The 16,231-nt window shown below is 40.9% G+C and overlaps 1 protein-coding gene across 1 annotated transcript in view; it reads left to right on the top strand.

The window, feature by feature from the left end:
* Positions 1-4,931, top strand: part of klf12b (Kruppel-like factor 12b) — a 201,524-nt gene extending 196,593 nt beyond the window's left edge. The window contains exon 6 of the mRNA XM_041844004.2: positions 2,603-4,931. Coding sequence (XP_041699938.2) covers positions 2,603-2,784 — 182 coding nt within the window. The 3' untranslated portion in view covers positions 2,785-4,931. The remainder of the gene's footprint in view (positions 1-2,602) is intronic.
* Positions 4,932-16,231: the final 11,300 nt, after the last annotated feature.

Genomic DNA, 16,231 nt, shown 5'->3' with positions numbered 1-16,231 from the left:
TTCCTTGTCATTACTGTATGAGGTTGCAAGGTTTATATCAAAGTATTGAAGGATGGCGTCTCAACCACAGAAAATGGTTGGTTGGCCTCACATACAAAATTTAGCATCAGCTTGTCAAGCGTTGCTTGTGTTACCCGCCCTGGGGCAGCAAAGGCTGTGATTTTTGCATTTTTCACAAGAGTATCACTGGAAGAGGAGGACTTACGCTTTCTGTGGTTCTCTAGTAAGTCTGTGTACTTTGCCAGTTTGTTGGGGTGAATCCTCTGTGGACAAAAAAAAAATCTGTGAGGCTACAGGGAGATCAAGACATTAAAAGAGACTTATTATCACATCAAATGTGGATATATATATATATATATATATATATATATATAGAAAATGTTTAAAACATATGTAACCTAAAAGACAAACATTCGCCTATCCACAGCAAAAAAAAACGAATTTAGGAAACTTACCGCTACATGTTTCCTCAAGTTAGATGTTGAGTTCTTGAATGCTGAAATGTCCGTTTGTTTTGGTAGACACAGAAGACACCGCATAATGTAGCTGTTCTTTCGCACTTTTACTAAGGTAAACATGCTTTCAATATGAGGCCAGGGGTGCGGGTGTTCCTCCTCGTCTGTGTCTGCATTGCCGACGGCTAATTCTGACATTTTTGTGTTGCTATGACTGTAAAGCCAACCCCGTCCCGCCACTGAGATTGAGTATGGTAAAGTGACGAGACTGCACAACTACGTTTGATTGGTGAAACACAGTCACGTGGTAGAGCCTTAGCGGAAGTCTCTCTCTCTCTGTCAAAATAAAACATTAAAATAAGGCATATGCGGGGGGATAAAGACAATGACGCGTAGAATACCAAAGAGGTAAAAAGAAAAGTAACGACCTCATTGTAGCCTAATGTAGCGGAGTAAGAGTACAGTTTCTTCTTCACAAATCTACTCAAGTAAAAGTAAAAAGTATAGTGATTTAAAACTACTCCTAGAAGTATAATTTTTTCAAAAACGTACTCAAATAAATGTAACGGAGTAAATGTAACTCGTTACTACCCACCTCTGACTTTGTCTCATGCAAATTCATGTTAGATTTCAATTATGCAGACAAACAATGTGAAATATCGTGAAAATAACAGAGAAAATATTTCTTAAAATAAACCATTAGTCAAATTAACCCCAGAATTGGTATATAAACTCAGTACATTAAGTAATTACTTTAAATACCTTCCCACAGCACTAGACTAAACTCCACTTGCATTATCGTTGTGGTATTGAGAGGTAAACTTGGTAATGCTTTCACTGATTGCACATAAAGGAAGATTGTTCCTACATTATAGTGCTTGCTTTGTAATCCAACTGATCTTGTGATAATGCATTGATATATAGCTAGCTAGCTTGCTGAAATGATAACAGAGAGAACAAAGAATATAGCTATTTGATTATGTCCGTGTGCATGTCCAAATATTAATGACGTCTGGAATCCGACACGGTTTCACTGGAATAATCAAACAGCAAGAGTCAGACAAACGTCAACCCTCAACATGTCAACAGCTCGTATAGAAACAGTTTAGCTGAGACTCATCTCTTGACAAGTAGGCTGATAGTCTTTTTCTGAAATAATTATTTTCACCTGATTTACAGTATGCCTGTATTAACTTGAAGGGTGCTAACATAACTTGCATTAGCTAGCCAAGGTTAGCATGCTAGCTAGTTACACAGACAACTGTCAGTCAGTTCCCTATTTGTTGTTATTTCTCTGCTCAATGTGAAAATCACCACAACATTCCCACCCCCAAATCCTGAATATGTATTAGCAGCCTGTGTCAGTCTTCGAGATGGAACCTTAACGAGAATTTCCTCTCTTGGACAGGAATTACTCGAAATAGGTGCGGCAACTTCCTCTGAGGTGGGAAGTAGTCCAGTGATTTTGTTGTATACATTTAGAAAGTTTGCATAGAAAATAGATATCACAATTGACTGCTACATTTTCACATGCCAGCGTATCACCGCAGTCCTTTCCATGGTGAAACTTGCACTCCTGTAGATCTGAAATAATTGGATGGTGAAACTTTCATCCAGCCAACCAGAAAAGCAAAGTCAGGACAATCCTTATCCTGCAAAGATATTGCTATTTAGCAAGAAGTAGCATTTATAATTAAATGTGGAGTGGAGCTTTATTTACGTGATGACATAAAAGTACCTTCAAAATTATTCAGAAATTATTATTTTTTCGAAAACACAATTTCCGTCATGATTTGTCGCTATAAAGAAAGATAGACAAAAGAAAAACCCACTCCTGTCCAACAGATAAAATTGTTGTCGATCTTTAGAATATCTGCTACAGCTGCCGTTTCCATTACTTGTCGCAATGTTGTTGTTTTGTAATGTGCTTTTGTTGAATAAACCTGGGTCAATGGGAACCTGCCAAATGTCTCCAAAACTGTTTACTTTTTTATGCTTGTGATGTCTCCACTTTCCAAGCATATTATATAAGACCGTTTTAGTAGAAAATAGCGAAATCATTAGCCAATACAATAGGGAATGCACATGAATTGTATGTTGTGAATGTCACTGTTTCACCAAGTCTTTGTTTGTGTTGACCTGTCCAGGTGAGAAGCCATACAAATGCACCTGGGACGGCTGCACGTGGAAGTTCGCCCGCTCTGATGAGCTGACGCGCCACTACCGGAAACACACAGGCATCAAGCCCTTCAAGTGTGGAGACTGTGACCGCAGCTTCTCCCGCTCGGACCACCTGGCCCTGCATCGACGGAGACACATGTTGGTGTGAGACAGTTGCAGGGTGATGATGTCATCAGACGAAGCAGAAACACACACTTACACACACACATCGCCGCCGGGGGGAGCGGGGTCTCTCCCTCAATGTGGTTCAGCTGGACTGGACACACTCCATTGTTTGTCCGTGAGGCGGTGGGAAGAGAGGAGTGAAATGCACAGAAAGGTGTCTGTCTGTCCACAGAGCAAAAAAAAACAAAGTCGGTTCTGGATCCTCACTGACTGAGGAGGGTTGGAACCGGAGAAGGCTCTTTTGTTGTCATTTTGGAGTTTGGAGTTTTTACGACAATCTGTCTTTTTTCCTAGCACTGTTCTTAAATGGTTTCACTTCTGAGTTTTTTTTGTAGAGCTGTTCTTCGTTCATTTGGAAGGAAACTTGAATCCCAAACGTTTTCTTCTTGGTGTCTTTGTTTTGGTTATATTGTTCAAAATGGCTGCTTTTCTCGCGTCTATAATGTGAAAGAACTCTGCGGATTGGATGGCTGGATGAATGGATGGAAGGGCTGTGTGCATGTGTTTTGAAGTATAGGGCAGACCTTGGCCTTGGATTGGACAATGAAATAAACAGACACAGATTCCGATTCGCCTATGGAAAGTATTGTTGCACAGTTCCCTCCCTATAGCAGCTTCCTGCATCTCTGTGTTTCAGGACAACCGGCACCAGAGGACGCCATCCACACATAGATTGTACCTATAGAAACTGGTTTAAGTGTTCTAGAATCAGTATTCTAGAATAAGTTCTAATACCAGTGTTCTAGAATCAGAAGCATCAGGAGCATCCCAATGGACCAGTGATATAGATGTGGAGTTGTTTTTGCTATTTGTTTTGTTTTTCATTCAATGGATCTTGTTAGCACACGAGATCGACTCAACCACATTGCGGTTCATCACTTTTTCTTTTAAAAAAGTAACTTTATTGGTGCATTTTGTGCTGTGATTAGCAATCAGTAAAGTGCAATCTCTTTGGGCAAATATAGTTTTAATATGGAGACTTTTATTGTTTCTAGTTTATTATATATTGCTGTGTATGCCTGCTTTTGATACATTTCACAAAGAAACATCAATCCACACCCCAATGTACAATGAAAAATCGAATGAACATATCCGGTATGTGAAAACAACTTTGAAGCACCTTACAGATTCACACCTATGATGATTCCATAATATTCAAGGATTTTGTTTCATATCCCTGGTATTTTCAGTGAAAGGGATTGGCATTGGCATTGTGATCATTTGTGTGTTAGTAGTCTAGAGCTAAAGCATATTGGCTTTAGTTCAGAGGGCTAACCCGGCGCTCGGTTACTTTAGTTCAATTGGAAAGCAATACATTCAGAACAGGGAAATGTTGTTGTATCCTGTTCCGGTTGCTGATACCCGAAATTACCCGAAATTCCTCTGTTACACATATATTTCTACAAGTGCCACTTTGTACTCTATACTACAAATTTCTATATTTCTACTGGATTTGTAGCTACAGCACAAGGTTATAGGCAAGCTCACTGTAAACTGTTTGGAAAATGTCACATTCATTATGGGTGGTTGAGGAGACCTACATGTTTGTCAAACTTGGAAAAATATCCCCTTCTCTTTTCTACATACTGTAGTACACGATGCACACAGACAGTTGGCCCTGTAGCTTTGTCTGGCGGGTTGAGAGAGAGCAGTGTCTTTTTTAGTCACACATACACAAAACATGATGTGAGGTCTTCAGATCCAGCATCAGGTCTACCTTTTCTTGCAGTTTGTCTTGCATGTCCCTCAATGACAGATATCCATATTACGGTCTCTACTGTCTCATCTACCATATCTCAGAGTAAAGGTTTATTCAACACACTAAAACCACATTTTGAGCAGTCTCTGTACATTGATCAAAAATAGATTTACGGCTATATAGAGATTTTTATATAACCATAAATAGATTTACAACTATAATGCCTTCCAAACGTATTCAGACCCCTTGGATTTCTTCACATTTTATTGTGTTACAAAGTGGGATTAAAATGGATTTAATTGTAATTTTCTGTCAACCATATACATAAAAAACTCTTATGTAAAACATTTTATTAATACAATAAAATATAGTAATTGCATAAGTATTCAGCCCCTTTTGTTTAGGCAAGCCTAAATTAGTTCAGGCGTAAAATGTGGCTTAACAAATCACATAAACATGTACATGGACTCACTATGTATGAAATAATAGGGGTTGACATGATTTCTAAATGACTAACCCTTCCTCTGTCCCCCATTCATACAACATCTGTAAGGTCCCTCAGACAAGTATTGAATTTCAAGCACATATTCAACTACAAAGACCAGGGAGCTTTTCGAAAGCCTCATAAAAAAGGGCATTGATTTGTAGGTGGGTAATAATAACAAATCAGACATGGACTATCTCTTTAAGCATGGTCTAGTTAATAATTATGCTGTTCATTATGTATTAAACCACCTAGACACCTCGCAGATACAGTCGTTCTTCTGAACTGAGCTGCTGGACAGGAATGAAACTGCTCAGGGAAGTTACCATCAGGCCATTGGGGATTTTAAAACAGCTACAGAGTTCAATGGCTGTGATGGGAGAGAACTGAGGATGGATCAAATCAAATCAAATGCTATTGGTCACATACACATATTTAGCAGATAATCAATAACATTGTAGTGACTCCACAATAATGACCTAAACGACAGAGTGAATGGAACACAAATATACAAAATAATATAATACTGCAAAAAAACATGGCAAATGAATACACTTTTTGGCCTAAATGCAAAGCCCTATGTTTGGGGTAACTGTCTCCTTATTTTCAAGCTTGGTGGTGGCTGAATCATGGATGCTTGACATCGGCAAATACTGGGGAGTTTTTCAGGATAAAAATAAATGGGATAGGGCTAAACACTGACAAAATCCTAGAGCAAAACCTGCTTCAGTCTGCTTTACACCAGACACTGGAAGAGGAATTCACCTTTCAGCAGGACAATAACCTACAACACAAGGCCAAATCTACACTGGAGTTGCTTACCAAGAAAATAGTGTATGTTCTTAAGTGGCCAAGTTACAGTTTTGACTTTAATCTGCTTGAAACACTATGGCATGACTTGAAAATGGCTGACTAGCCATGATCCCGAGTGGGCGTAGCGGTCTAAGGCACTGCATCTCAGTGCATCTCAGTGCTAGAGGCGTCACTACAGACTCTGGTTCGATTCCAGTCTTTATCACAATCCGGCCGTGATTGGAAGTCCCACAGGGCGGCGCACAATTGGCCCAGCGTCGTCCGGGTTTGGCCGGGGTAGGCCGTCATCATAAATAAGAATTTGTTCTTAACTGACTTGCCTAGTTAAATGAAGGTTAAATAAAAATAAATCCCCAACATCTTGACAGAGCTTGAAGAACTTTGAAAATAATAATTGGCAAATATTGCACAATCCAGGTGTGCAAAGTTCTTAGAGACTTACCCAAGAAGACTCACAGCTGTAATTGCTGCCAAAGGTATGGACTCTGGGAGCTGAATACGTACGCAATGACTATATTTTATTTATGTATTTGTAAGAATAAAGAAATATATATATCTTCCACTTTGACATTAGTGTATTTTGTGTAGATTGTTGAGAAAAGAAAATACAATTAAATCTATTTTAATCCCACTTTGTAACACAATAAAATGTGAAGAAATCCAAGGGGTCTGAATACTTTTACAAGGCACTGCAACTGGGGTATTAAAACATATATATGGCTCAACTTCCATTCATTCTTAGCTATGACATCAACCACTTCTGTTTTGCAGGTTGTTTGACATCAACTGCAAATTACCAATTAATCCAGCCGGTTGGAAAGAGATGCCTATGGACATACAAATAACACTACATACATTTTTCTGAGCTACATGAAAGCAATATTGTAAACCTTTCCTATCAGCGAAGTTATCAGATTTCACTTTTTACAACTATGTGACATACACTACCGTTCAAAAGTTTGGGGTCACTTAGAAATGTCCTTGTTTTCGAAAGAAAAGCAATTTCTTGGCCATTAAAATAACATCAAATTGATCAGAAATACAGTGTAGACATTGTTAATGTTGTAAATGGCTATTGTAGCTGGAAACGGCTGATTTTTTTATGGAATATCTACATAGGCGTACAGAGGCCCATTATCAGCAACCATCAGTCCTGTGTTCCAAAGGCACGTTGTGTTTGCTAATCTAAGTTTATCATTTTAAAAGGCTAATTGATCATTAGAAAACCCTTTTGCAATTATGTTAGCACAGCTGAAAACTGTTGTGCTGATTAAAGAAGCAATAAATCTGGCCTTCTTGAGACTAGTTGAGTATCTGGAACATCAGCAATTGTGGGTTTGATTACAGGATCAAAATGGCCAGAAACAAAGAACATTCTTCTGAAACTCGTCAGTCTATTCTTGTTCTGAGAAAGGAAGGCTATTCCATGCGAGAAATTGCCAAGAAACTGAAGATCTCGTACAACGCTGTGTACTACTCTCTTCACAGAACAGCGCAAACTGGCTCTAACCAGAATAGAAAGAGGAGTGGGAGGCCCCGGTGCACAACTGAGCAAGAGGACAAATACATTAGAGTGTCTAGTTTGAGAAACAGACGCCTCACAGGTCCTCAACTGGCAGCTTTATTAAATAGTACCCGCAAAACACCAGTCTCAATGTCAACAGTGAAGAGGCGACTCCGGGATGCTGACCTTATAGGCAGAGTTGCAAGAAAAAGCCATATCTCAGACTGGCCAATAAAAAGAAAAGATTAAGATGGGCAAAAGAACACAGACACTGGATAGAGGAAGATTGGAAAAAGTGTTATGGACAGACAAATCGAAGTTTGAGGTGTTCGGATCACAAAGAAGAACATTTGTGAGACGCAGACCAAATTAAATGATGCTGGAGGAGTGCTTGATGCCATCTGTCAAGCATGGTGGAGGCAATGTGACGGTCTGGGGGTGCTTTGGTGGTGGTAAAGTTGGAGATTTGTACAGGGTAAAAGGGATCTTGAAGAAGGAAGGCTATTACTCCATTTTGCAGCGCCATGCCCTACCCTGTGGATGGCACTTGATTGGAGCCAATTTCCTCCTACAACAGGACAATGACCCAAAGCACAGCTCAAAACTATGCAAGAACTATTTAGGGAAAAAGCAGTCAGCTGGTATTCTGTCTATAATGGAGTGGCCAGTACAGTCACCGGATCTTAACCCTATTGAGCTGTTGTGGGAGCAGCTTGACCGTATAGTACGTAAGAAGTGCCCATCAAGCCAATCCAACTTGTGGGAGGTGCTTCAGGAAGCATGGGGTGAAATCCCTTCAGATTACCTCAACAAATTGACAACTAGAATGCCAAAGGTCTGCAAGGCTGTAATTGCTCCAAATGTGGAGGATTCTTTAACGAATGCAAAGTTTGAAGGACACAATTATTATTTCTAACCTTGTCAATGACTAAATTTCCTATTCGTTTTGCTATATTTCCTATTCAAACTCATTTCATGTATGTTTTCATGGATAAGTGACTTTTGAACGGTAGTGTAGATCTGATGGTGTTCATCATTATCAAAGCCATTCATAACAGAATCCCACATGTATGATAATTGCATTTGTTCAAAGTATTTTTGTAGTGCAGTACAACTTGCATTTTATACACAGAGGTTAGAGTATGCTGGATCCCTGCTAACAGTTTCAGGAGCACATTTCAGAAGGACAGTAAATTAAGATTTTGTTGAGTCACATTCATTTGGACACAGAGATTGCAGCATATGCTCAGTGACTTAATAATACACACAGACACACCAGTGTAGTGGTCCTGTACTAGAATTAAAAACCACATCCTTACCTGAAACAAAAATGTATTTTGCCGAAACATGCCCAATTCGTCTCTCTCCCTTTTGGTATTATGAAGTATTATAATATATGTCATATTATGTTGCTACAGTATATGTTGTTTGTGTACATGTGAATATTTCCAATTGTATTGCCTTTTTTTGCTCAAGCATATCATCAGCACCTTGTTTGTTATGAAGTAGAATTTTTAAATGAATTCATTAAAAAAATTCAAAGTCCATTGATACATATTAATAATTATCAGCATATTTTATTATTCATATACTGTACTTTTCTGAAATGAGGGGCACTTCATCTTGCATATAACAATTTTCTGTAAAAATATATATATATTTTGAAATGTTGTAATATATGTGTTAGTGGAAATAAATAAATAAATATAACTCAGTTCTACAGTCTGTATATACATTTAAAAAATTGGGATTTTAATTATTAGATACGAGGAAATACATTTATACATGTAAAGTCTTTTTCAGAGACACTCATTTATCTGGTTTGATATACAGTACAATGGGGCTATTGATGATAAACAGTTTTGTTATCTAAAATACTTGATGAAATGTGATGTCAGAAAAATGCCATTTAGCATTTTGGTTTGTGATTGTCTTCTTTCTCAAAACAAGAGAAGGTTTCCATATAAATACTGTCAAACATTTTATCAGATAATTGCTGTTATAGATTGATCAAATCCAAATACGTAATTCTCCACCCAGCCATGTTCAGTAGAAGAATCTTACAAGTAGAAGTACAGATTCATATCAACAATATATAAAACTATTTTATTCAGGTGTTCATTCACATTAGCGTTGTTATTTTATTTAATCTCTTAAGGATTGGACCCTTTTTTTTCCATTTTTGGCTAAAATGACATACCCAAATGTAACTGCTTGTAGCTCAGGACCTGAAGCAAGGATATGCATATTCTTGATACCATTTGAAAGGAAACACTTTGAAGTTTGTGGAAATGTGAAATTAATGTAGGAGAATATAATACATTAGATCTGGTAAAAGATAATACAAACAAAAAAACATACGTTTTCTATGTATTTTTTTGTTCCATCTTTGAAATGCAAGAGAAAGGCCACAATTTAATATTGCAGTTTAGGCGCAATTTAGGTTTTGGCCACTAGATGGTAGCAGTGTGTGTGTGCAAAGTTTCAGATTGATCCAGTGAAGCATTGCAGTACTGGACTATTTTGTATCAAGTCTGCCCAAATGTGCCAAATTGGTCAATTGATACATTTTCAAGTACATAAAATGTATTTCCACAAACTTCAAAGTGTTTCCTTTCAAGTGGTATCTAGAATATGCATATCCTTGCTTCAGGTCCTGAGCTACAGGCAGTTAGATTTGGGTATGTAATTTTATTCAAAAATTGAAAAAAGGGTCAGATCCTTAAGAGGTTAACTTCACTTGAAAGTTAACTAACATTTTGCATGTGTACACAGAGGCCTATTGTATGCATGCATTACCACTCCCCTTTAGCATTATCAAAACTTTTTACAAGCATAATTTTGTAATGGTAAGCAGGGTCAAAGTTATGCAATAATGAATAGTGCCTCCTATCACAGTGAATCTCTGAAAAGCATCAACATAAACTATTTCACAACTAACATGTATCATATAAATTCAAATATAGACCTTTGAGTTGATACTCAGCCAGAGAAGTATTCGTAAAAAATTAAAAACAAAAGCACATCAACTCTGAAACCATTATGCAAACACACCACCTCCCATTTTTCAGTTTATTTTCAATGCACTGAGCCTTACCACATTGTTTTAATACAGTATCCTCATACCAGCCTTTCACATGGTGTATGAATCTCCCATGGAAGCTGAATATGATTTGTATGGATGTATTTACAACATAAATTTAGCGTAAATAATTTAATTATTTTATCGTTATCGTCTCATTTGGGTTTTGACCTCTCCGATACTGCTGATTTGTGCAACTACTTTCCTTTTTTCATAATCAGCCAGCTATTGCAGCATGCATAAGCACAGAAGAGTGACAGCCATTTGATATTACTGATTTTACACAGTGTTGAATGTATTGTGGTTCACAGGGAAAGCTCTATTTAATGTGTAAAAGCCGGAATACCAACCCTTGGGGAGCACCCTGTGAAATAATTTTGATTACACTTATATCTGTATCCGTTCAATATTAATTTAATTTCTGTTAAAATTCTGTGTGTCTTTTATCTCTGCTTTTGAATAATTATTTAGTGACGCCAATGCCTTTGTTTCAAGTTCACTGCTATTACGTACAGTAATTGTTGTTCCTGTATTTATGTATAGTGCCTGTATTGTAAATATATTCAGAGCTTTTCATTCTTACCGTAACATTGTGATATTGCCCCACAATGTTTCAAAGGGAGACCCTAGCTCAAGGAATTCTGCGAACTGATACGGAATCCCAATGTTTTTCAAAGGTAGTAATAACAAGTGTTTTTCATATTCTTCTTCTGCTCTTTCTTTTCTGTTCTTCAAAAGTTGTCTAAATATTCTGTCAATATTCTTCATATGGATGGAGCTGTGAAATGAAACTGAGTTCAAACATATACATGTATACTAATATGAATGGAGGCATGAAGGTTAATAAAGTTACATTTTGTATGTAACACTGTCGTATCAGAACTAATTTAGACGTGGGTGTTGTGGTTGGCATGTGGTGTTGATTTCACTAGGACATTTGAGTGCTATACTCACATTCGTTGACATTCAGAAACCTAAGTTTAGTATTAGGGGAGTCATTCCGAATGATAGCTATACAAAGTTGTGCACAGCTATCAGAGCTAATTTGATCACCGTAATTGTAATACAGTATGTCCTTGAATGTAATGATCAAATGGGCCATGTTCTTTGATGGGCATTCAATCATCTCTCCAAGTGTCCATACAGGCAGGTGTATTCAAAGTCTGGGTCGAGGCAGGATTGCAGTGGTATCGCCAAATATAATAATAAAAATATATATATACAAAATTATACCAAAAATTAACAGTACATATTATTGTATGGGACAATATAGAAATGTTTTGGAGAAAGATCATTTAAACTAGAAAAGTACATTTCCTGAAGAAAATGTGTTGTAGTTGCTAGCTTGTTAAAAATCAATTGATTTATAGAATACAATAACACGTGAAAGTTGGTTTGGTGTCTCTAGCTTGAACAGTTCAAGAGTTACTGTTGCTGGGATATTGTATGCTAATGTTTGCTAATTTATATAGTTATAGTTGATAAAAGTTTTAAAGAATTTGAAGTTAGGGTAGCCTGAAGATGTGAAAGTTGGTTTGGTGCCTATAGCATTAACGGTTCAATACTTACTGGTGGTGGGTTATTTTATGCAAATGTTAGGTACAGTTGAAGTCGGAAGTTTACATACACTTATGTTGGAGTCATTAAAACTGGTTTTTCAACCACTCCACAAATGTCTTTTTAACAAACTAAAGTTTTGGCAAGTCGGTTAGGACATCTACTTTGTGCATGACACAAGTAATTTTTCCAACAATTGTTTACAGACAGATTATTTCACTTATAATTCACTGTATCACAATTCCAGTGGGTCAGACGTTTACATACACTAAATTGACTGTGCCTTTAAACAGCTTGGGAAATTCTAGAAAATGATGTCATGGCTTTAGAAGCTTCTGATAGGCCAATTGACATCATTTGAGTCAATTGGAGGTGTACCTGTGGATGTATTTCAAGGCCTGCCTTCAAACTCAGTGTCTCTTTGCTTGACATCATGGGAAAATCAAAATAAATCAGCCAAGACCTCAGAATTTTTTTTGGGACCTCCACAAGTCTGGTTCATCCTTGGGAGCAATTTCCAAATGCCTGAAGGTACCAAGTTCATCTGTACAAACAATAGTATGCAAGTATAAACACCATGGGACCACGCAGCCGTCATACCGCTCAGGAAGGAGACGCGTTCTGTCTCCTAGAGATAAACGTATTTTGGTGCGAAAAGTGCAAATCAATCCCAGAACAACAGCAAAGGACCTTGTGAAGATGCTGGAGGAAACAGGTACAAAAGTATCTATATCCACAGTAAAGGGAGTCCTATATCAACATAACCTGAAAGGCCGCTCAGCAAGGAAGAAGCAACTGGGTCTTCCAAATGGACAATGACCCCAAGCATACTTCCAGAGTTGTGGCAAAATGGCTTAAGGACAACAAAGTTGTCACGCCCTGGCTCTGGGGACTCTTATATGTTGAGCCAGATTGTGTAGGTTTCATTGTTTAGTTTTCTAGGTTTGTGTTCTAGTTCGTATATATTTCTATGTTGGCCAGGGTGGTTCCCAATCAGAGGCAGCTGTAGCTTGTTGTCTCTGATTGGGGACCATACTTAGGCAGCCTGTTTGGCACTGTTTATTGTGGGATCTTGTTCCGGAAGGTTTGTGTTCAACCCAGGACTTCACGTATCGTTTGTTTTGTTGTTTTGGTTGGTGTTGTGTACTGCAATAAAATAATGTACGCATATCACGCTGCGCCTTGGTCCGCTTCATCTAACGACGATCGTGAAAGAAGATCCCACCATAAAAGGACCAAGCAGCGTGCCCAGGAGGAGAAGCTGGCGATGGCTCAGGTGGGCGAATGGTGGTCATGGGAGGACATATTCGTGGGCAGAGGGCCCTGGGCAAAGGTACAGGCCCTGGCAAGAGTAGAGAAACGGCACCAACCGTGCCGACGACGGACACGCGAGAGGCAACTCCAATTAATTTTTTTGGGGGGGCACACGGCGTGGACGACGGGGCTGCTGGAGGCAGCTACAGGGCGCATCGCCGATTTAGGAGAGAAGGCCACCAGGTTTGGGGGGCTGGAAGGGTGGTTGGCGGAGCCTAGAGGTAGAGCAGAGCCAACTCCCCGTACTCAGGCTAGGCAGCGTGAGACTGGGCAGGTCCGAGTTATGCGGAGCTACGTACTGTGCCGTGAGTGTTCCGGCACAGTCCTGTACGTCCTGGGCTAGCACCACGCACGTGTCGTGCTAAGGTGGGCATGCAGCCAGGACGGAGTGTGCCGGCTCAACGCTCGTGGTCTCCAGTACCCCTCCTCGGTCCCGGATATCCTGCGCCAGTGCCACGTGCTGTAGTGTCAGTACGAGTGCACAGCCCTGTACGTCCTGTGCTGATGCCTCACACAGAGTGTGTGGAAATAGGCATTCAGCCAGGACGGGTTGTGTCAGCTCTCCGTTCCAGACCTCCAGTCCGTCTCGACAGTCCAGCCCGGCCTGTTCCTGTCCCTCGCACCAAGCCTGTGGTGCGCGTCGCCAGCCCGGTCCGGCCCGTTCCTGCTCCCCGCACCAAGCCAGTTGTGCGCGTCGTCAGCCCGGTCCGGCCTGTTCCTGTCCCTCGCACCAAGCCTGTGGTGCGCGTCGCCAGCCCGGTCCGGCCCGTTCCTGCTCCCCACACCAAGACAGTGGTGCGCGTCGCCGGTCCGGCCTGTTCCTGCCCTCCGCACCAAGCCAGTGGTGCGCGTCGTCAGCCCGGTCCGGCCCGTTCCTGCTCCCCGCACCAAGCCAGTGGTGCGCGTCGTCAGCCCGGTCCGGCCTGTTCCTGTCCCTCGCACCAAACCAGTGGTGCACGTCATCAGCCCGGTCCGGTCCGTTCCTGCTCCCCGCACCAAGCCAGTGGTGCGTGTCGTCAGCCCGGTCCGGCCCGTTCCTGCTCCCCGCACCAAGCCAGTGGTGCGCGTCGCCAGCCCAGTCCGGCCTGTTCCTGCTCCCCGCACCAAGCCAGTGGTGCGCGTAGTCAGTCCGGCACGGTCCGTGCCTGTTCCACCGGTGCCTGGTCCGGCACCGGTCAGCTGCTCCATACCGGAGCCAGAGCTATCCGCTCCACCGGTGTCCAGTCCAGCTCCGGCCAGCGAGGCCAGACCAGACCAGGGGCGCTACGGGGGGGTAGAAAGAGAGTGGTGATCACGCCCGGAGCCGGATCCGCCTCCGAGGCGGAATGCCCACCCGGCCCCTACCCTCTTGTGTTTGGTTGGCGCGGTCGCAGTCCGCGCCTTTGGGGGGGTGGGGGGGTACTGTCACGCCCTGGCTCTGGGGACTCTTATATGTTGAGCCAGGGTGTGTAGGTTTCATTGTTTAGTTTTCTAGGTTTGTGTTCTAGTTCGTATATTTCTATGTTGGGCAGGGTGGTTCCCAATCAGAGGCAGCTGTAGCTTGTTGTCTCTGATTGGGGACCATACTTAGGCAGCCTGTTTGGCACTGTTTATTGTGGGATCTTGTTCCGGAAGGTTTGTGTTCAACCCAGGACTTCACGTATCGTTTGTTTTGTTGTTTTGGTTCGTGTTGTGTACTGCAATAAAATAATGTACGCATATCACGCTGCGCCTTGGTCCGCTTCATCTAACGACGATCGTGACAAAAGTCAAGGTATTTTGAGTGGCCATCACAAAGCCCTGACCTCAATCCTATAGAAAATGTGTGGGCAGAACTGAAAAAGTGTGTGCGAAAAAGGAGGCCTACAAACCTGACTCAGTTACACCAGCTCTGTCAGGAGGAATGGGCCAAAATTCACCCAACTTATTGTGGGAAGCTTGTGGGAAGCTACCCGAAACGTTTGACCCAATTTAAAGGCAATGCTATCAAATACTAATTGAGCGTATGTAAGCTTCTGATCCACTGGGAATTTGATGACAGAAATAAAAGCTGAAATAAATAATTATCTCTACTATTATTCTGACATTTCACATTCTTAAAATAAGGTGGTGATCCTAACTGACCTAAGACAGGGAATATTTAATAGTATTAAATGTCAGGAATTGTGAAAAACTGAGTTTAAATGTATTTGGCTAAGGTGTATGTAAACGTCCGACTTCAACTGTACCAGTCAAAGGTTTGGACACATCAGTTGTGTTGTGACAAGGTAGGGGTGATATACAGAAGATAGCCCTATTTGGTAAAATACCAAGTCCATATTATGGCAAGAACAGCTCAAATAAGCAAAGAGAAATGACAGTCCATCATTACTTTAAGACATGAAGGTTAGTCAATCCGGGAAAAGTTCAAGAACTTTGAATGTTTCTTCAGGTGAGGTTGCAAAAACCATCAACGCTATGATGAAACTGGCTCTCATGAGGACCGCCACAGGAAAGGAAGACCCAGAGTTACCTCTGCTGCAGAGGATAAGTTCATTAGAGTTAACTGCACCTTAGATTGCAGCCCAAATAAATGCTTTACAGAGTTCAAGTAACAGACACATCTCAACATCAGCTGTTCAGAGGAGACTACGTGAATCAGGCCTTCATGGTCGAATTGCTGCAAAGAAACCACTACTAAAGGACACCAATAAGAAGAAGAGACTTGCTTGGACCAAGAAACACGAGCAATGGACATTAGACCGGTGGAAATCTGTCCTTTGATCTGATGAGTCCAAATTTTAGATTTTTGGTTCCATCCGCCGTGTCTTTGTGAGACGCAGAGTATGTGAACTGATGATCTCCGCATATGTGGTTCCCACCGTGAAGCATGGAGGAGGAGGTGTGATGGTGTGGGGGTAACTTGCTGGTGACACTGTCAGTGATTTATTTAGAATTCAAGGCACACTTAACCAGCATGGCTACCACAGCATTCTGCAGCGATACACCATCCCATCAG

This window comes from Coregonus clupeaformis, chromosome 23 (genome assembly GCF_020615455.1).
Source record: "Coregonus clupeaformis isolate EN_2021a chromosome 23, ASM2061545v1, whole genome shotgun sequence".
Classification (NCBI taxonomy): domain Eukaryota; kingdom Metazoa; phylum Chordata; class Actinopteri; order Salmoniformes; family Salmonidae; genus Coregonus; species Coregonus clupeaformis.
The sequence above is the reverse complement of the archived record's forward strand: the minus strand, read 5'-3'. Positions and strand labels throughout refer to the sequence as shown.